Here is a 21,669-nt window from a genome sequence, read left to right as displayed (position 1 = left end):
TGCTAAATTGAATATAAGTTGCCTCTGCCATAGCCTGTAGAGATAAAGGCAAAGTAATAATTATATTTCCTTTAGAAATGATTAGTAAGGCCTCTTCATGCTACAGTAGTGGGTTTGAATGTGAGCCATCTAAGTGCTAGAAACTATACTGTGATTTCTGGCATGAATGGAAACTTAGCAAATCTGTATCAAATAGTGTAAAGGAACTAGAATTCTGAAGCAACTGCAGAACAGTATTGCAATGTTTTTGAAAGACTAATGTAGATCCTTATTTCATTTTCTTCTTTTACAATTTTGTGTATTTTTCTGATTGTTTTCGTATCTAGTTAATCAAAACTAAGAAATGATGGGTTTCATTGATTTTGTTTCATTATTCAGGTGTAGAATTTGGTGCTCGAATGATAACCATTGATGGGAAGCAGATAAAACTTCAGATATGGGATACAGTAAGTAAAAATCTTCCTGCAAGAATTTTTTAGACAAATTCAGATTGTTATTTTTAAAAAATAGAAGCTACCAAAAATAATACGATCCTCCAGTTTAGCAAAATTGGTCCTTGATTTTGCACTTGTTAAGCTGGAAATATTATGAATCAATAGTTTATATCAGGATACACTGTGGCTTCATTTTATACTTGAAGTGGTGGTGCTAATAATAATGATTATGATTGTGAAATTATTGTTAACTTGTTACTTCTAGGCTTTGTAAAGAGTAGGGAAATGATAATTTTTTGTCTTGTCTACCTATGGTCTGAATTAGCATGTTTTGTTTTAGGGGCTGTTGTAAATTAAACATGTTTACTGAATGAAGAGGTATTAAGCAGATGCATTATAGAATTAGTTCATTCAATAATATTGCATCATTTACTTCAGTGCAATTGGCAAAAAGGCTTTCACTTTAAAACAATTCTTTAAAAATTGTTTTGAATTTTTTTTACCATTCTGATTTAAAAATAATAATACATAATGGTCAACTCACGGTTCTTATCCATAAAAAGAAACAGAAAAAAGTATTTATGTGTTGCTTTTGGCACTTAATAACAAGAAAGTAGAAGTTTATAGCAGGACATTGGAAAGAGCATTGAAGTCTTGTTGCTTTCTGTTTCCATCAAATAACTTTGCTTAGAATTGCTGGAAGGGAAACAGGACCAAGCCTTCGATTTCCCTTCAGCTATTGAGCTTTGTAATTAGCAGGGCAGGTATGTTGTGAAAGTGAACACGGGTCATGATTTCCAACAATATTGTAATACTATTTCCAATAAGAATTAAATTATAGCTTTTGCAATATAACCTGGATGGATAAGAGAGATACATAAAAAAAGATTGAGTAAGTAGGTAAAAGTTACAGATTGTCCATTGCTACAGTGGAAAGCTACTAACTTGCTCCCATATCACATTTATTAATGTATCTTCTATATTGATATTAGAGCAATACTTCATGAATGAAGGCAATTAAACATTTCCCAGGATAATGTTGCAGGATCCAATATGGGTTGGAAGCAATACAATGCAGCTTTCGAGATATGCAAGTGAGCATTGCATATCGCCCAGAAGCTACTATATGAGGACAAAACATGCTTTGCAAAGATCACTTGGAGATGGGAAATACTTTTAATGTAATCTATCAGATCCTCTGCATGGATTGCCCCTGTGACTATGTAGGGCAGATGGGGAGGAAGCTAACCACCAGACTGCAAGAACAGAAGTGAGCATCATATGTCATTGGTAGCCTGACATTGCAATGAACAAGGACATACATTCAATTTCTCAGCTGCTAAAGAGTTTTGGCCGAGCAGATAAAAAGATAACCAGGGAAATGATTGAAGCATGAGAAACAGTTCCCTTATCAGTCAACTGCAGAGCTAATTTACCACCATCTTAACAGATACTTAGGAGGACTGGATAGCACAAGGAAATAACAGCCAATAGCCAGCCATCAACACATCAATCAACCAATAGGAATCCTCACCCATCAGGCACCGTGTAAATATAATGCATGCCAGTAGTAGAGAGAAGTTCTATGAGGATGGGCTCCAGCATGAGGCCAAAAGCTCGGAAAACTAAACCTCTAGTTCTGATGACTGACCATTTGGCTCATGCAGTAATAGTTCAGTTTCTGAAAATTTCACAATATCAAGTAATACATAAGTTAGATTTAGTGTAAAGTTTCAATTCATGGATGGATCAAATCCAGCAAGAAATGAGAAAATGACCATTTTTAACAGGACTAACATTTTGCTTTAAGAAACATTAAATTAACAGATTCACTCTGGTTTGTTCAGTTTTTAAAAAAATCCTACACAGGATATATTTTATTTCTGGTTTCTTTAAATACTGCCTTTATCTTTCAAGTTTTCAAGATTGTATTTTATTTCATATGTAGGCTTACAACCATTTATGACTACTTTACAACCATTCATTTAGTGACTGTTCATAGATACAATGGCACTGAAAAACTGAGTTACATCCTCCCACTTATGACCTTTGCAGGGTCCCTGCAGTCATGTGATCACAATCTAGGCACTTGCTAACTACCTTGCACATATGAAAGTTACAGTGTCCTATAGTTATATGATTACTACCTTGTGTCCTTCCCAGCAAGCTTAATGACAGAAGGTTTCAAGTTAGTCATGTGACGTCATAATGACTGCAGGTGATTTGTTTAACAAGACAAAAAGGTAGTAAAACATGCCTCATCTAATCACTGCACTGCATAAGGATGAATTTTTTTATCCCTATTGTTATAAGTCAAGGCTTACCTATATCTAGGTTCCTCTATTTACCTAAAATATCTCTTTAAAATTTTACTGTGTAAAATGCACAATGGCGCAGTGGTTAGAGTGCAGTATTGCAGGCTATTTCTGCTGCCTGCCTGCAATTTGGTACTAGGCTCAAGGTTGACCCAGCCTTCTATCCTTTTGAGGTGGATAAAATAAGGAGCCAAATTGTTGGGTTAATATGCTGGCTGTGTAAATTGTTTAGAGAGGGCTGTGAAGCAGTATATGTCTAAGTGCTATTGCTATTGCTACAGTTTACTATTTTTAGGAATAAAGATATTCATAATAATTTGTTTTTAGCTATTTTGTGTACAAAGCTCCATGCAACTCTGTTTCAAGTACAAAACTACTGTTATGTAGTCAAGACTATAGCATTATTCCTGTCCTAAGTCTTATAATTTGCAATTAGAAATCTTAACAATGTCAAACTTACAATTAAAACAGCAAGATAGAGAAGTGCAATAAATAGTAACATAGAATTGATCTGGATATAAATCATGAAGTATGGTTTATATATGATCATTGGCTTCTGACATTGCATGTTTTATGTAAATATCTTCATGATATATCAGAGCTGTATGCAGACCTAATACCATACAAATTTCTATAATATGAACCTATTGCCTAATATTATGTAACAGAGCTTATGAAGTAACTGCCCTGGTCTGATTAGCCTGTGACTTCACAAGCTTACATAAACTTGGCATATTTAATATTGATTGCTAAATATCCTTAATTTATTTTCACTATAATTTATCTAGACATGACAGCAAAGCTGTCATTTCCCTTTTGCAGATAATGTTAGAAATATATTTTCTTCTATATATTGTTTACTACATGATTTAACATTGCTAACCAATAACAAGCAGTTCTCCATAGTGAAGGGAGGAGTATCCAGGATGCGTTGACCTTGTCCTCTCATTGATTGGGCTGAGTCAGATAAGCTCTTTGGGCCATGCCCTGGCCTCCAGGTACCACCCAGTTATCGACTCAGCCCCTCAACGGGCGGCTGTGATCATCCTAACTCCTGGAAAATTTTAAAGAAAGGACTGAACTCATAGTTAACTGGATTGCATTCTCTGTCTCCCTGCCTGAGTGAGTAACTGGCTCTTGGGTGATTCCCTGGCCGGCAAGAGAGAGAGTGAGCACGCGCAGCAAGCCCTTCAGGGGAATGCGGAGCCAGCCCTTCAGGGCAACGTGCAGCCTAGGTCATAACCTTTCAGCTCCAACGGTCCTTGGAGGAAGCAAACTATCTCGACCCCTTCCAGTCAGGCTTCAGACCCGGTTACAGCACAGAAACCGCTTTGGTCGCATTGACCGATGATCTCTGGAGAGCCAGAGATGGAGGATATTCCTCCATCCTGGTCCTCCTTGACCTCTCAGCGGCTTTCGATACCATCGACCATGGTATCCTTCTGCGACGACTGCGGGAGGTGGGAGTGGGAGGCACCGTGCTGCGGTGGTTCTCCTCCTACCTCTCGGACAGGTCGCAGTCGGTGTTAGTGGGAGGGCAGAGATCGTCCCCTAGGCCCCTAACATATGGGGTGCCTCAGGGCTCGGTCTTATCCCCCCTACTATTCAACATCTACATGAAACCGCTGGGAGAGATCATCCGTAGGCACGGGATCAGATACCATCAATATGCGGACGATACCCAGTTGTATCTGTCCGCCCCGTGCCAACTCAATGAAGCGGCAGACGTGATGAGCCGTGGCCTTGAGGCCGTTATGGACTGGATGAGGGTTAACAAGCTTGTGCTCAACCCAGAAAAGACCGAGTGGCTGTTGTGTTTCCCTCCCAAAGATTCGACCAATATTCCATCACTCAGGCTGGGGGGTCAAATTTTATACCCCTCAGAGAGGGTTCGCAACTTGGGAGTCCTCCTGGATCCACAGCTATCGTTTGACCACCACCTGACGGCTGTGACTAGGGGGGCATTCGCCCAGGTTCGCCTGGTGCGCCAGTTGCGACCCTACCTGAATCGGGAGGCACTCACAACAGTCACTCGGGCCCTTGTGACCTCTAGGCTGGAATACTGCAATGTGCTCTACATGGGGCTGCCCTTGAAGAGCATCCGGCGACTTCAGCTAGTACAGAACGCGGCCGCGCGAGTGATCGTGGGTGCACCTCGGTTCACCCACATAACACCTATCCTCCGCGAGCTGCGCTGGCTACCTGTCGATCTCCGGATGCGCTTCAAGGTGCTATTAGTCACCCATAAAGCCCTGCATGGTAGTGGATCTGGGTACTTGAGAGACCGCCTTCTGCCAATTACCTCCCTGCGACCAATTCGATCTCATAGATTGGGCCTCCTCCGTATTCCATCGGCCAGCCAGTGCCGGCTGGCAACTACAAGGAGGAGGGCCTTCTCAGTAGTAGCCCCGACCCTTTGGAACGAGCTCCCCGTGGAGATTCGTACCCTTACCACCGTCCAGGCCTTCCGCACAGCCCTTAAGAACTGACTAGCCCGTCAGGCCTGGGGACAAGGATAGTTGCCCCTCCCGAATGATGAATGTATGTTGCTTATTACTTTTATTATATGTGTTTATGTCATTGTTTGTATTTCCCCTCCCTGATTTTATGTGAGCCGCCCTGAGTCCCCTCAGGGAAAAGGGCGGCCTACAAATGTTAATAAACATTACAAACATTACATTACAAACATAAAGAGAGACCTAGGGCACTAATCGAGACTGCGGGCGAGGGGATGCTCCCCTGAAAGCCCTGGGAAGGCAGTTACATCGGAGAGGCTCAGCCGGGCCTGGAGCGCTCCGCCCCCCCGGGGGTCGAGCGGGGCATTTTTAAATGCAGTGGAGCGCCCATGCCTGCCTGCGAGTGCTGGAGAGAGATAGCGGCCCGCAGGAGCTCACAAAGCTCGGAAGAGAGCAGAGGAAGCGAGAGAAGAGCTCTCCAGCAGCAGCAGAAATCGCGCAGCAGCCCCAAAGGCACAAGCCGCTTCCACTTGTTTCCAGGGAGAGGAACTTTTTGAATTTGGAGCCAGTGGCCATTTTGGAACCACGTGATCCAAAATGGCGGCACCCAGCAGCACAGAGGATGTCGGCAGGACTCAAGCCTCCAGCCCAGCAGCCAGCAGCCCCACCGGAGGAGCAGAGGAGCAGCTAAACAGGTCAGGGACTGTTACAGAGGCTGCTAGGGGAGGAGAAGGCAAGGCAAAGGCAAAGAGAAAGCACATCTCCTCCAAGGGGGTTAAAGAAGCAGGCTGCAGCTCCAGCCCCCAAAAGCTGGCTCCAAATACGAAAGGCGGAGGCACCGAGCCTTGGAGCGCATTTGCCATAAGGCCAGCAGCAAGAAAGCTACTCCTGGCCAGGAATCTGGGGAAGGATTTTCAGGGATTCTCCCTTCTGGCACGACTGCAGATGGGGACCCCACACACACACAGGTGAGGATGCCCTTTGATACTTCAGGCATCTGGGGGGCTGCACAAGGATGGCAATCTCTCTCATGCCCCACAGCAGCGGGACCCTCGCCATAGCCCTTCCCATCCACACCTGCTGGGACAGGGGAGGGAATACCACCTACATCAGGGATGCCCAACTTCCAGGATATGATGATGCAGGCCTTCCAGCAGTGCATGGCAGCAACCTTTCGGCAGCCACAGATGCAGACCCAGGCAGCCTCCGTGCCTAGGGTGTCGGAAGGGCTAGAGACTCAGGAGGAAGATTTTCCAGAATTACCTGCCTCCTTCCAGGGGGACAGCGATTCGGATTCTGAAGAGGGCGAAATCAGAGAGGATAGACTCTGAGGACAAAGGCATGCCTCCTCCCAAACCTACCTTCTCTGGATTGTTCCAGCCCTCTCTGTACAAATCCCTTCTGTTCAAGGCCAAGACATCTGCCAAGCTTGGCATCAGGCCAACAGAAGCCCTGGCACAACCCCAGGAGTTTTCAGCAGAAAACATTTTCGAGGAGCAGGCTATTGAGGCAGACACGGTGCCCACACCCAAGTCTTATCTAGACATGATCAAGCGGCAATGGGCCTCTCCCACGGCAGGCCCCATGCCCACTTCCACAGACAAGACCTTCTTCAACGTGGACAGGGACATGGCCCAGGTGCTTTCACAACCCACCATCGATGCACTTGTCATGGCCTTGCATACGCCTACTAACATGCCAGGGGAATAAGAGGATGCCCTGAGGGCGAAAGACAAGAAAGCGGACCTCATCTTACAGAGGACGCATCAAGCAGCGGCCTGGGCAATGAGAGCAGCCACCAACGCCTCCTTCTTCAACTGGTCTTGTCTGCTGTGGCTGCAAGTCCTGCAGCAGCAAATCCCCATTTCGTATGGCAGGGCCCACCAAGACATCAACAAGCTGCTGGCCGCCACCCAATTCTCTTCAGATGCCACCTTAGCTGCAGCCAGGTTTGCCTCCAGGGTGATCGCCTCATCTGTGGCATCTTGCAGGCTGCTTTGGCTGAAGCAGTGGCAAGCGGAAGTACGCCACAAATGGCGCCTGGCATCGGCCCCCTTCATGGGAGAATCCCTCTTTGGAGCAGCCCTCGACCCATTCCTGGTAGAGAACAAGGACAAGCAGAAGGTGCTCCCCGCTGTTCACAAAAAGTCCAACTTCAGGGCGGCGCCATAACCTAGACGCCCCAACTCTCGGGGGCAGGATTTTGGGAGGTCTTTCCAGGGTCAGGATTCCTTCAGGGGGTCGGAGTTTGGGTACTCGGGCCCCAGGCAGTACCAGGGAGGTTTTTCATCCAGGCAGAGATACTCAGATAGACAGCAGAGGGGCAGGCAGCAGAAGAGGTCCTTTCAAGGGAGCGGAGGAGGTGGTGGCGGGCACTCCTTCCGCAAGAACTAGACCTAGACCTAGCTCACCTCCCATTGGGGGGTGCTTGGCATACTTCGCTGACCGCTGGACTTAATCCCAACACGATTAGGAGACAGATCTCGGCCATCTCATCGGTACTTCTGTGCGGTAGGTCTCAGACCTTGACTCACCACCCTATGATCAGGCGATTCCTCAAGGGGGCATCCAATCTTAAGCCACCTACGGTACACAAGTATCCCTCCTGGGACTTGCATAAGGTGTTGGACGCTCTGACAGGCCCTTCTTTAGAACCCTTGCGAACTGTGTCTCTTACGTTTTTGACTCTTAAAGTGGCCTTTCTGGTGGCCATCACCTCAGCCAGGTGGATATCCGAATTACAGGCTCTGTCGGCCAGGGAGGATCTCTGTGTGTTTCACCAGGACAGGGTGGTACTAAGCTTGGACCCCTCCTTCATCCTTAAGGTGTGCTCCTGCTCCCATCGCTCGCAGGAATTGATATTGCCCAATTTCTGCCCGGACCCCTCTCACCCGTTAGAGAGGAAGTGGCACACCCTAGACATAAGGAGGGCTCTGAGGATTTACCTCAGAAGAACCCAGCCGAACAGGAAGTCTGAAACCCTGTTTGTCTCTTTCCAGCCGGGATCCCTGGGGAACAAGGTGACATTCACCACCATAGGCAGGTGGTTACGAACCTGTATTGTTGCCGCCTACCAAGCACGAGGTCTGCAAACACCAAGCTCTATTACAGCGCATTCCACAAGCGCAGCCGAGGTGGCGCAGTGGTTAGGATGCAGTACTGCAGTACTGAAGGCCACTACAGCTGACTGTTATCTGCAGTTCAGCAGTTCTAATCTCACCGGCTTAAGGTTGACTCAGCCTTCCATCCTTCCGAGGTAGGTGAAATGAGGACCCAGACTGTGGGGGCGATATGCTGACTCTGTAAACTGCTTAGAGAGGGCTGAAAGCCTATGAAGCGGTATATAAGTCTCATTGCTATTGTTACCTCAACGGCCTGGGCCACCCAGGCCTCATTTACTGAGATCTGTAGGGTCTCAGTGGTCTTCCCCCTCACCATTAGTGAGGAACTACAAACTGGACTCCTTTGCCTCTGCAGAGGCTTCCTTCGGACGTAGGGTGTTGAAGGCTGTGTATAGGGCGGAGGTGACACCTCACCAGGCATAAGGTTGTGCAAGCTCTTAATATGGGTAACGCTCCCTAGGGATGTGTAAGCTTTGGTATGTCCCACCCTGGATACTTGTCCCCTCACTATGGAAAAAGGGCATTGGTACTTACCTGAGGCGCCCCTTGTCATAGTGGGGGAGGAGTATCCAGCCCCTCCCTGATATGGTTATGTAGCAAAAACAGTATGTATGTTTTGTTGTTAAACTGTTACGTTGAAGGAATAAATAAAGGTTGAAAACTAAGATAAAGTCTGGAGTGGATGACACAGCGAGTCGGATAAGGTTCTTCTCCGATAACTGGGTGGTACCTGATGGCCAAGGGCGTGGCCCAAAGAGCTTATCTGACTCAGCCCAATCAATGAGAGGACAAGGTCAACCCATCCTGGATACTCCTCCTCCACTATGAGAAGAGGCGTATCAGGTAAGTACCAACGCCCTTTTCTGTTAGCTGCTTATTAAAAACTATTGATATTGATGTGGATTCTGTTTATTTTTTTATCTCTATATTTATAGCATTTATAAATACTCTATATTTATAAATTATATTATGGGTTAAACATCTATTACATATTTATGTAGACTTTGGGATCATTTATTTGAAAGACCAGCTTACAAGATGTTTTATACGTTTTCTGTGCTTGCCATTCTACCAGTGTTTGTGTGTGTGTGTGTGTGTGTGTGTGTGTGTGTTTCATTCTCTGGATAAGCTTTGATTCAGAAGTACAGGATATTATTTAAATGATAACAGACATATATAAAACCAAATTCAAAACTGTTGCTTTTCATAATAAAATGATGGAGATAAACCCATCTGAATATTGTTGAAATCTGGCTGCAGTTTATGATATAATGGATAAAATCTGCATCCTTGGCCTTCATGCAACTTTTACTCCAGCAGATGGTGGGCGTAAAGTTGTCATTCATCATTTATTTACAATGGGCTTTATTTATTCTAGTGTCAACAGCTGCCCCAGGGAGGGAGTTATTGAATTCAAATGTGAAGCACTGGGCTATTTGCTTCCTTTCAAATTTGTCTTCAGAGCTTAGTTGCTAGGAGTCCATTCTGTACTCTAATAATGATTCATGTATTGTGAAGCCATTCAGTAAATTGGGTTGTCAGGGATTGCCAAAAAAAGGTTTAGGGGTCTTGTTCTTGATTTTTCCCCGTAATGGTGCTGTAGATTTTTTAAAAATATGTAAGTCTTATTTTCAAGAAATAGTAGCTGTTTATTTTGTTCCCAATCTCAGTAAAATAAATTTCATTGTAGAAGCTAAATAAACTGAGAATTCTCACACATGAGGAATAAGAAACTGTTGCTCTTGTTTTACTACAGGCTGGGCAGGAGTCCTTCCGTTCCATCACAAGGTCATACTACAGAGGGGCAGCAGGTGCCTTACTAGTGTATGACATTACAAGGTGAGAATCTTGCAGTTTAATGTGATTTAGACTCTTGTAAAGTATACTGGGTTGGTGGTCTACTAGTTCATGCTTTATTTAAATTTTATTGCCATCAGTGGACCTATTTTAAGCTTTATGAAGATGGATTATATCTATTGTCAAAGTACGTTCAGGTTTTGTAGGACTGAATGTGTATATTCATGTTCAGTTTTAGAGATAATATATAATGTGGCTAAGATGAATACTTAATTCTGAAGTGGATCTTCTGTGTAGATGATAAAGCTTGTAATCTGAGACAATATTTCATAGTGTTCTGCTGCTACATTCTTGAGCATTTATACTTTTTTGTAGAGGAACTCAAATTCCCAACCAGATGAATGCTAGGTATTTTTTTGGTTAAAGATTACATAGACACTGAGGGGTGTGTGTGTGTGTGTGTGTGTGTGTGTGTGTGTGTGTGTGTGTGTGTGAGAGAGAGAGAGAGAGAGAGAGAGAGAGAGAGAGATAATGGATTACTTTTCTGTCTGGATTATGTTATATTTTAATATACTGTGCTGAGAGTTTTATGTTACTCAGATTATAAAGCATGTGAATGAAAAGAATTTTAAATATTTAATTTAAATTTAAATTAAGAATTTCAAATATTATTCCTTTATCACATCAGTCAAAGCAAGAATGATTTCTAAATAGTTTTTGCTGATTCTAGTTGTGTTATTTGGTTGAATCTTATGTAAATTCAAAATGTAAGGCCTTTTTAAGAAGGGTGAAGAGTGTTTGATCTTTCCCAAGTTATTAATTAGTTTTGATTTGTAAGTTACTTAGAATTGATATCAATTATATGGATTATAAACTTTAAATGTTAATCTTTTGAGATATTTTATTGGGGTTTTTTTTGGCATTCATTTACATTTTAATTTCTTTTCAGGAGGGATACTTTCAACCATTTGACAACATGGTTAGAAGATGCCCGCCAGCATTCTAATTCCAATATGGTTATTATGCTAATTGGAAATAAAAGGTATTTTGTTTTCTGAAACGGTGTACATTAGGATAATTTTAATTCTATAGTTAGATATATCAATTTAGAGTTTAAATTTTTTTATTCCACTCTTATTTTTATAAATAACTCAAGGTTGTGAACATGTACTCCTTTCCCATCCTATTTTTCCCACCACAACAATCCTATGAGGTGAATTGGGCTGAAAGAGAGTGGGTAATTAAATTTGATCTAATTTCACTTAACATTTAATTCAGCTAAATGTAGGTATGCTAAATGTGTATTTATAATTTTCCATTAAAATTAGAATTTCATAACTATCTCTGAAGGATATGGGAGATTCACTTAAAAGCTTTGGGCCACATGTGACTAAGGTTGTAGACTTCTGCCATTATGATGAGTCATACGCATTAATAGGCAATTTATAGACAGGATTTGTTTTTATTATTGCTACTTGTATCTCATACTGTAGCAAAGGCAATTATTTGGAAATAGTTAGCTAAGATAATGAACAACCATTCGTTTGTTTGAATAGGTATGTCTTCTGTTAAGCATCAATGCTGGCAATTCTGGCAGTAGTGAGAAATTTTAAAGCTTTCCACTTGGAGTTTTTAATCAACAATAGTGAACATATTTGCAATTTAATAAATCTGGACTTCAGAAAAATAATACTACCTGAGATTAAAAAAATTGACATAATTGTAATATTACTTAAATATTATAAACAGATACAGTTAAGTATTCTGATATTTCTCAATTAATTTTTCTCTCCTTAGTGATTTAGAGTCTAGAAGAGAAGTGAAAAAAGAAGAAGGCGAAGCATTTGCAAGAGAGCATGGCCTTATCTTTATGGAGACATCTGCCAAAACTGCTTCAAATGTAGAAGAGGTAATTTTGAGTATTTTTTAATATATTAGATGAGAACTCTTAAGTATAGAAAAATATCTTTGAAATAAAGATAAATATTTTCCTGAACTAGTGAACCATACCAGGATTCCATTAAAAGCCACAGGATGAAATTAAGATTTCTATGCAGATTGTAAGGTTGTGCAGCTGTTGGCCATGTCTTAGTCCTTTCACTGATATCTTAATGCCTACTTACGGTACCTCAAATGTGTTTCCTGAGACCACATATCTAATTTGTGAATACACAAAACTGTGGGTTATTTTAATGAGACATTGAGTGATATAATGAGCATCATCATGCCAAATTTAAAGCACTTTTCCTACTTTGGACCTGAATAGCTATATATAGGTATATTGTTATATATAGCATGGTATCTTCCATGCTATTTCAGTCAAGTGCTCTAGGGGTAGGGAGAGGGTCTGAATGTCAGCTGAAAAGCCCTGCTTTTTCTATTATACCTTAGAAAATTTGCCAATTGACAAGTGATAATTACTTTTTTTTTTACATTTAGTGTGTCATGCAACACCAAGTTTTCACAGAGCCATAGGTTTCCTCAGAACAGTTCTCTTCAGGTTTTTTACTCAGAGGAAGTAGAATAAATGCTGGTGATTACAAATAAAATCTAAAGAGAGAGATTCAAAGGCATAGAAAAGCCAGAAATCAAATAACAATAGCTATTCTTTTCTTAATTAGATGGCATATTAAATCAAAATTTACTGAGTTTTATTTCACCAAGGAGTGGAGAAATGATTTTCAATATAATCTCCAATGTAAATCACAAGTTGCATTAAGAGACCATTGATCTGTTGTTTACAAAAGAGTTTGATCAAAATTGGGGTGACAGAGGCAGGAGGCAGACATTGAGATTTGTACAATATTCAGGTCAACAAACAGCAAATAATCATTTGTAAATAAACCACTTTGTATCATTTAACCTTATTTTAAGTACCCAAAGAAGGGAGAAATATGGATGTCACTTTACATTCTCATATGCAATTCCTTATTTTTCTCCTATAAAATATACTAAAACAGTCTTGGCTAAAACATTTTTGTGGAGAGGGAGCGAATGGATTGTGCTAGGAAGATGTATTAGCTGACTGGCAAAATATGCCCACACTAAGGATTACAATGTTAAGGAAAGAGCTGATGTGCTGATCTTGCCCTTCGTATCTCCCTGGATTTTATTTAATTGAATCAGGAATTACCAAAAACTTCCATAATTAGGTTCATATGAGAGATGGCTGATTCAAAATAAAATGGCAGACCCCAAACAAAATGGCTTGTTCTGATATGTGTCTGAGTTTGACAGGGATCCCTATACAGAAACTTTTGCTAAAGTTTTCTCTTCCACTGTTGTAAAATCATCTTGGTTTTAATTTCTCTTATTTTTCATTATTATAGGCCAGTGATTGCAAACCTTTTTTTAAAGCTGTGCCTAAATTGTGAGTGCACACGCCCAGACCCACAATGGAATGCACCCCACCCACCTGCACATGTGTGCGCTACCCCACCCCTGAACACATATGTGTGTGCTCCACTCACATGGGGGGGGGGGAGTTTTCACACTCCCCAAGCTTCAGGAAAGCCTCTGGAGCCTGGGGAGGGTGAAAAACAGACCAACAGGCCAACTGGAAGTTCAGGAACAGACTTCGGGTTGGCCGTTGGGCCTGTTTTTCGCCCTCTCCAGGCTCAGGAGGCTTTCCTGAAGCCTGGATAGAGCAAAAAACTGCCTCCACCGGCCCTCGGGAAGGCTGAAAAATCAGCTGGCCAGTGCCAGAGCTGACGGCTGGCATGCCGGTAAATATGGCTCCTCGTGCCACAGGCTCACAATCACTGTTATAGGAATTCAATACTTGTGAAATTGATTTTTAATCCAAAGAGAATTTAGTTATTCCAAAAGTGTTTTAATCTGATTGTCATATATTTTAAATACTTTAAAATAGATGATGATATGAAATATTTATTTGTGTTTCAAAAATATTTGCAAGTATTCATTCAAGACCTGCAATCCAGCAGTAGTGATTTTTTAAATACAAAAATTCTGTGTCTAAAATGTGTATTTTAGAGATTTAAAACTATTTTGTTTTTGTATTTAGGAAAACCTGTCCAATTTAATTTAAAATGTTGGGTGAAATTTTGGAGATTTGATGCAAACTAATGTTTGTAAAGTGAAACTTTTTCCTTTCAAAAATATACTAAGTTTTTTTGTTACTTTATGATTGATTTAGTAGTGTAATTCTCATTAACAATATATTGCCACCAGATGGCAGCATGTTACATAAAAAGTTTAAGGAATTTGACTTTTTCGTATCATACAGATGGATTTTTAAAAACTTAATAATATCCTAAATTATATTTTTCTTTATTTTCCCAAGTTTGCAAGTTTATTGTTTTACTGGTTGTAAGCTGCCCAGAGTTGTATTTAAAATGGGCAACTATGCAAATGTTTTAAATAAATAAACTTCAGCAGGTGTTGTACAATACAAATAAATATTTCATATCATCATTCCCACATTAGAATTTGTAAAATTCACATATTTTGAATTATTGTTCTGCATTTTCAAAGTAATTTGATACATTTATATAATCTTGAGTATACAATTCTCCCTTATGTTAAAAGGGTTCTTTAGTCCATGTTGATTAGTATATAATCCTACTGTCAATAGATTGATATCTTTCTCAGACTACGTACAGGAACCAACAATCATTAATTTGGTGACCATTTGAAGTTATAACATGATCAAAATTTTGGTCACGTGATAAAAAATTATATGCTTGGGAACTGGTTCATATTTAGGACGATTGCAGTATCCCAAGATCATGTATTCACCTTTTGTAATCTTCTGATAAGCAAAGTCAATAGGGGAGCCAGATTCACTTAACAACTGCAGTGATTCACTTAACAACTGTAGCAAGAAATGTTACAATAACTGTTTTGCTTAGCGATAAAAAATTTGTGGTTGTGAATCGAGGATTGCCTGTATTAAGACTGTTACAACTGGAGGATTCTGAGACCGAATGTATTTAAACCATTTATTGTTTTTACGAACCCTATAGTTTATTTATTGTGGGCCCAATTGGCAAAAGAAAGCTCAGGACCATTATTGGTTGGAAACATGCAGAAGAGGCCTTCATCCTGCGGATACAAAATAGCTAAAATTATGATGATGATGATGATGATAATGATGAATTTATTTATAGGATCCTGGCAATATATTTTGTTAGAATATTTTGTCGTCCCAAATAGAACTCAAATTTGTTTGTATCTCACCTTTATTATTTTTACATATAATTCAAAGCAGCAAACATGTCCAACTTGCTTTTCTCTTCCTATTTTCCCCACAATAACCCTGTGAATTGGGTTAATGATGATAGAGAATGACTGGCCCAAGTTCACACAACTGGTTATCACAGCTAAGGCAGGACATGAACTCGCAATCTCCTATTTTCAAAGGTCTGAATCAAGACACTGGAGTATATTATATGTTTATTTTAAGTAAGTCAGTCTAGATTTTGGTCAGTGTACTGAGAAATAGTTCTGTTAAAAGTTATATTCCTTCCAATCTATTTTCCTTTAAATTGGTCTATCATACAAGTCATAATTAACATGCATGGTAAAGATACTGTTAGCTTTCATGAGTTACCCTAGCAAGAACTGTAGGATACAAATTGTTGTGAAATTTATGAAACAAGCTATAATTTTAAGTGCTCAAACAATATAGTTTTTAATTTATTATCCTGCATCAACATGGCTATTGATATTTAACTGCTTTTTAATCTGAAGGATTTATGTATTTCAGGCTTAAAATTCGGGAATCTCAAAGTTGATTCTCTGCAAACAAAAAGGACTAGTATCTAATGCACTCACCCTGTCATTTAGGCCAATTTATCATTCATTGTGCAATTTACATTCTAGGATGTAGTATTCTAGGAGTAGTCAGAACAGTATTCTAGGAGTAGTCAGAACAGTATTCTAGGAGTAGTCAGAACAGAATGAAAAGGAGAATCTCAGTCATCCAGTTCATAGATTAGTTCATAGTTCATAGATTATTTTTTTGCTACAGAAAAATATAGGAAACCCTCATATTCCAGAATGACAATGGAAGACCTATACTGCTTGTAGACAGCTGGTCATCTGCATCCTTTTAGAGGGTTGTTGAACCACTTTGAGGTTTATCTGTGTCCTCAGGTTGCCGGAGTGATGCTCCTAGTTCCTGTAGTCTGCAGTTTTTGTCTCTGGAAATCCATTCCAATTGCAAGGAATATAAATCCTTCCATTCCCCACTATCCTGTCAGAACTGAAGAAGCTTCTTGGATGAGAAGCAGAATGGCTTCAAAAGAAAAAAAACAGTCCAGTTGCAAAAGTACCTTTGGGACAACCATGACCTCGATGACTAACAATATCTACAGACTTTTAGCTGTACAATTTCGGATAATGGCGTGGGAGTAGGAATGGATTTCCAGAGGAAAAATTGCAGACTACAGGAACCAGGAGCACTATTCAGGTGACCCTGAGGACACAGATAAACCTCCAAGTGCTTCAGCGACCCTCTAAAAGGATGTCAGTGACCAGCTGTCTGCAAGGAATATAAATCCTTCCATTCTCCACTATCCTTTCAGAGCTGAAGAAGCTTCTTTGATGAGAAGCGAAACGTCTTCCAAAAGAAAAAAAAAACCCACAAGAAAGTCCAGTTGCCTTCTGAAAAAGCACCTTTGGAACAACCATGTTAGTGGACTGTCGACTATTTGTCACCATTCGTTGTATTTTTAAATAAGCAACAGATTGATGATGTGCATATGTGTGAGCTTTGATAAAAAAGTTGTTCTGTTTTAGAAAATAGAAAATCTCTTAAGAGATTGCAACTGTGAGAAAATTTAAAGTTTGGACTGTAGTTTTAAATTATTCGAATATTTATGCCCTCATAATAGTTAATTTAATTGGAACCCCCTTTTTAATATTGAAAACAATTATTTCTATACACTATAGATCAGTATAGAGTCGTCAGATCTATTTCCGAGTTCTAGTGCATGTCTGAAAATTTTCTTGCTGCCTACATGTCCTGTGAAGCTGTAGTGATTAATTCTTCTCATTATTTTGCTGCATATTTTCATGACTCTCTGTGATGATTCGATCATCCACTTACAGTTTATGCATATTCATATCTTTCTACTCATGGCTGCAATTATTTGAGTCTCCTTCACTGGCTGTAGTATGCACTTGGTGCAGTAATTGAGCTGCAGTAGATTGATTACTCTAGGGAGCTGTAAGGCTTTTAAAGGTGAAAACATATCAGTCCTGTTAATTAGGAAACAAAGCTCTGGTGGCAAGTTCAGCAGTCAAATGCTTCTAGAGTAGAAATTAGGAAAGGTGTGATTTGTTCTCCACCATGAACCCTGTTTATTTTTTAGTATTTAAATTAGATTTGCAATCAAGTATAGCATGCCTAGATATATGATACCAGAATTTAGTGACTATAAAAAGTTGGTAAGACAAGGTTTGATTTACTCTCGGCTTTCTCTGTTACTGTCAGTACAGTACATCATGTTAAATTCTTACAGTGATAGGAACTGAATTATGTGTCAAATACTAATTGGGTTGTCTGTGTGTGATATAAGTTGATATAAAATAAAATATTGTTATGTTTTATGTACACTTTACAATGTAGGCTCTTGCCCTTTGGAACATCTTAAAACCCCACACACCCTGGAAAGATTTGTTCCTACCCTCCTGACCTTTCATAAGGGCCTGAAAACCTGGCTTTGCCAGTTGGCTTGGGCCCCCAATGGACAAGTGCCATGCTGGAAGTAGTTGATGGATTAATAGCAGATCCCACCTCATTCCCTACACACTTTGACCCTTCCCTCCCTATTGTTTTACTGTTACATATATTCATATTGTTTATTGTTTTAATTTTATAAGTCACCCAGAATTGCTTTGTGGCGACAGCGAAAATAAATGTGTAAAATAGATTAAAAAAATAAGGCCAATATTCTGTTATATGAAAGAGGATTATTTTATTTATATGCCACCTATCTCCATGATAAGATGACCCTGGGCTGCTTTATATTTGAATAATCGTAATAAAGAGGGAAGAATAACTTACTATATATGGTGATGCGACTATAGTACTCTAAAGAAATAAATGTAAGCAAAATATCCTGATCAACTTCATATGAATTTATTTTCTCTTCTTTCTCTTGAGAGACGGAGAGGGAGAGAGGAAGAAATATTATTTTTAGTATATCCATTTGTTTTCCTGATACTGGATTTCCAGATGAAGTATCCAAATATTGGATCTACAACAAAGATCATGTTGTTATTTATATTTTGGAAATGTATTCAGGCAAGAAGGCAAAAATTATCCCCTACTCCCCTTTCGCACAACTAATTTGTCTTACCCAGCTGTGCTACAAAAGAATAGATAGTTGGTGATATGAAAAATCTCTGCTTGAATTCTTGTAGAACTGCTGCCAAGTCATATCATAATAGGTTAGATGTCAAAGGATATCACCTGGAATAAGGTAGAGCAGCATTTTTTAATTTCACATTGTTCTAATAACTTACTCATCAAGTCCTCCTCACATATGTATATTTATATTGCAGAATCTTACCCCTTCCTCTCCTCAACTGAGTTGTCAATATTATGCATTCTAGACACTATTCCTTTGTTTGTAAATAAGTAGCATGGTTCATAGGATTTTTTTTGTTTGAAAATAGTGCTTGATTCTCTGCTGGTGGACATACTAATTTGCTTTGCCTGCTGAGCTACATTATTTGTACAGTTAAACATTTGAAACGATTTTAAGATTATCCTTAGATTTCATTAGTAACCTGGTAATTAGCATATTTCTCAGAGAATAAGACACACTTTTTTCCCTCAAAAAAGAGGGCTGAAAATCTGCGTGCATCTTATACACTGAATAAGCATTTTTTGTCTCCCGAAACTCTGCCCCTTCACCAAAATGGCCATGCGTAGCTTTTAGAAGGCTTTCAGAGAGCTTCTGGGGGCTGGGGAGGGCAGAAATGAGCAAAAAATTGGCCATTTTTTCCCACCCAGCCCCCAGCAGCACTCTATAAGCTTCCTAAAGGCTATCCATGCCCTTTTTTAAATAAAAAATGGGGCCATTTTTGCAAAAAATGGGCCATTTTTTGCTCGTTTTTGTCCCAGGAGCACTCTGCAAGCCTTCTAAGGGCTATTCATGCCCCCTTTTTAAAAAAAAATGGGCTTGTTTTTGCGAAAAACGGGCTATTTTTGGGAGGTTTGTAGAGTGAAAAACTTTTTAAATTTTTTTTTCAAAAAGGTTTCAAAACCTTGCTACGTCTTATGCGTTCATCTTATACTCCGAAAAATAAGGTACTATTAAACTAGTCCATTGGAACTAGCAATGTTGAAATTTCTCAGGATTCAGAGAACCTCCAAATGAAGAATTCCATTTTCATCAAAAAACCAGAAGAATACATACATTGACCAAGTGGAAGGTTATCACAGTCTAACAGAACCAGGTAATCCTTGTTTAGTGGCAACTTAACCAAAAGTTAAGCAAAACGGATTCTAAAGTTGACAAACACATAGTAAGCCATAGTAGAAGTAAATGAAATATATTTTGTATTTATTTTAAACGTTTGTTTTCTTTCAGGCATTTATTAACACAGCAAAGGAAATCTATGAAAAAATACAGGAAGGAGTTTTTGACATTAATAATGAGGTAGGTTTTCCAAATATTAGTATATAGCCTGTGAGTATAAAATACATTTAGGAAAAATAGAGGTGCAAGAGAAAAATAATAATCATATGCATTTCTTAGATTATGAAACATCTTATTTTGGGTTGAGTACAACCATGGAAAATATACTGAAGTCCCTAGTGTTTGAATCTATATTTTATATAGTTGTCATGTCTATCGTGATGGGTTTTGTTCTCTGGAAAAGAAAGAAAATCAGGTACAGAAAGCACCTGCAGATTTTGATTTCAGAAGAACATGGTGTCAAGCAGAGGCTATTTTGCAAAGAATTTAATAATTGATCTTGATGGACAGAATGAGTTCCCCCACGTTTTATTGATGTTTCCTGAGATGAACGCCTGTAGATGCAGTATTATCTTGCAACAGGATTCACCAGATCTGGAACACTTTCACAGATTCATAAACACAAAGACCTATGACAAGATGAGAATTTCCAAGATTCACCATATAGAAAGCTTGCATTTCTAGCTTACCTACATCTTAGACAAACACCATTTTGAACCTTTTCTTCAGCCTTCCTTGCAGTGATCTGAATTCTCTGATGATTTTGGATTCATCCAAATATCTGCTTGCATAATTCTTGTGGGTTCATTGTTTGCTTTCTTAATCTTGACCCTGAATCTGAAAATGTCCCTCTTCCTATGGCTTTAAGATCATTGATTCTGTTTGTTAAAAAATTCCACCAACCATGAAGTTTCCAAACAGGAGAATGAATATTTTTAGGCTTAGCTGTCACTTTAAATGCCCCTTAAAATGTACTTATCAACGATACTTAATTGACTTAGATGTAAGATCTCTCCATATGTCAGGACCTGTTAAGCTGTTCCGTGTGTAGTACCATTCAGAGGGTGTCACGACCCCTTCACTTAATAACCAAGAAAGAAACCACTCGACTCCATTTTGCAGAATTAAGTGTACTTTTACTGGTTATAAATGATGAGAAGCTAATCGAAGCTGGATCTGAGCAAAAGAGTGCGAAAGCGATAGAGATCAATACATGATTCATTCCCCTCCCCTTGGTACCCCAGTCCATAGTTCAATCATATATCACCACAGCCATCAGGTGGGAGACATCTTCAAAAATCATCAGGTTGGAATTCTGGACAGTTGGCCTTGGCAGGAAACTCCCCTCCATCCACATACGCAAATGAATGGTGTGAACAATCCCCATTTAACAGTCCTCCTGTACAGATTACTTCACCACCCAATTACCATGCCCTCCCTCCCCATTTCATGACAGCCGAAAACAAGCAGCAAAGCAGAGGCTGACATCCGTCCCTCCTCCAAAAAAAGGACGATCAGTCCTGCAGAAACGAAAGAAAACAGACAATATAACACAGAAGAAAAGGGGGTGGGGAAAAGATAAGAGAAATCATTTGAGGTCAAGGCTTGCCCGGGTAGGTAGAGTAGAATTTACATATAAGATGAGGAGCCCACACATGGGACTTATCGACCCATTCAGCATGAGACGGAGGGAAATGCTTCCAAGCCACAAGATATTGAACACGGTTTCTAATCTTCCTGGAGTCCAAAATTTCTTTAATCTAAAAATGCTGTTCACCCTCAATCAGGAGTGGGGCGGAGGAGCTGCCAAAGGACCCCGCAATGGAGAAGTACGTTCTGGCTTCAAGAGATTGACATGAAATACCGGGTAAACACGGTTCAGATATTTAGGTAGTTCTAGACGAACGGACATGTGGTTGATGACCTTGACAACCGAAAATGGACCCACATACTTTGGGCCTAATTTCTTAGACTTTTGAGAAGTTCGGAGAAATTTGGTGGATAAATATGCACAATCACCAACTTTATATTCCCATGCCTTCGCCCTCTTTTTATCCGCCTGCTTCTTATGTGCTTGATGCGCCTCATCC

General features: G+C 40.0%; 1 protein-coding gene and 1 pseudogene across 3 annotated transcripts in view; both read left to right on the top strand.

Moving 5' to 3' along the window:
• Positions 1-21,669, top strand: part of RAB2A (RAB2A, member RAS oncogene family) — a 61,373-nt gene that overhangs the window by 23,284 nt on the left and 16,420 nt on the right. For all 3 annotated transcript variants that reach the window (XM_087707028.1, XM_087707030.1, XM_087707029.1), the window contains 5 exons: positions 379-446; positions 10,084-10,166; positions 11,074-11,166; positions 11,922-12,033; positions 19,691-19,759. In XM_087707028.1, the coding sequence (XP_087563154.1) occupies positions 379-446; positions 10,084-10,166; positions 11,074-11,166; positions 11,922-12,033; positions 19,691-19,759 (425 nt within the window). The remainder of the gene's footprint in view (positions 1-378; positions 447-10,083; positions 10,167-11,073; positions 11,167-11,921; positions 12,034-19,690; positions 19,760-21,669) is intronic.
• Positions 5,803-7,657, top strand: LOC148049188 (lamina-associated polypeptide 2-like; annotated as a pseudogene).

This window comes from Thamnophis sirtalis, unplaced genomic scaffold (assembly GCF_051295495.1).
Source record: "Thamnophis sirtalis isolate CommonGarterSnake01/CBP01778 unplaced genomic scaffold, rThaSir2_p1.2 scaffold_2, whole genome shotgun sequence".
In the NCBI taxonomy this organism is placed as follows: domain Eukaryota; kingdom Metazoa; phylum Chordata; class Lepidosauria; order Squamata; family Natricidae; genus Thamnophis; species Thamnophis sirtalis.
The sequence above is the reverse complement of the archived record's forward strand: the minus strand, read 5'-3'. Positions and strand labels throughout refer to the sequence as shown.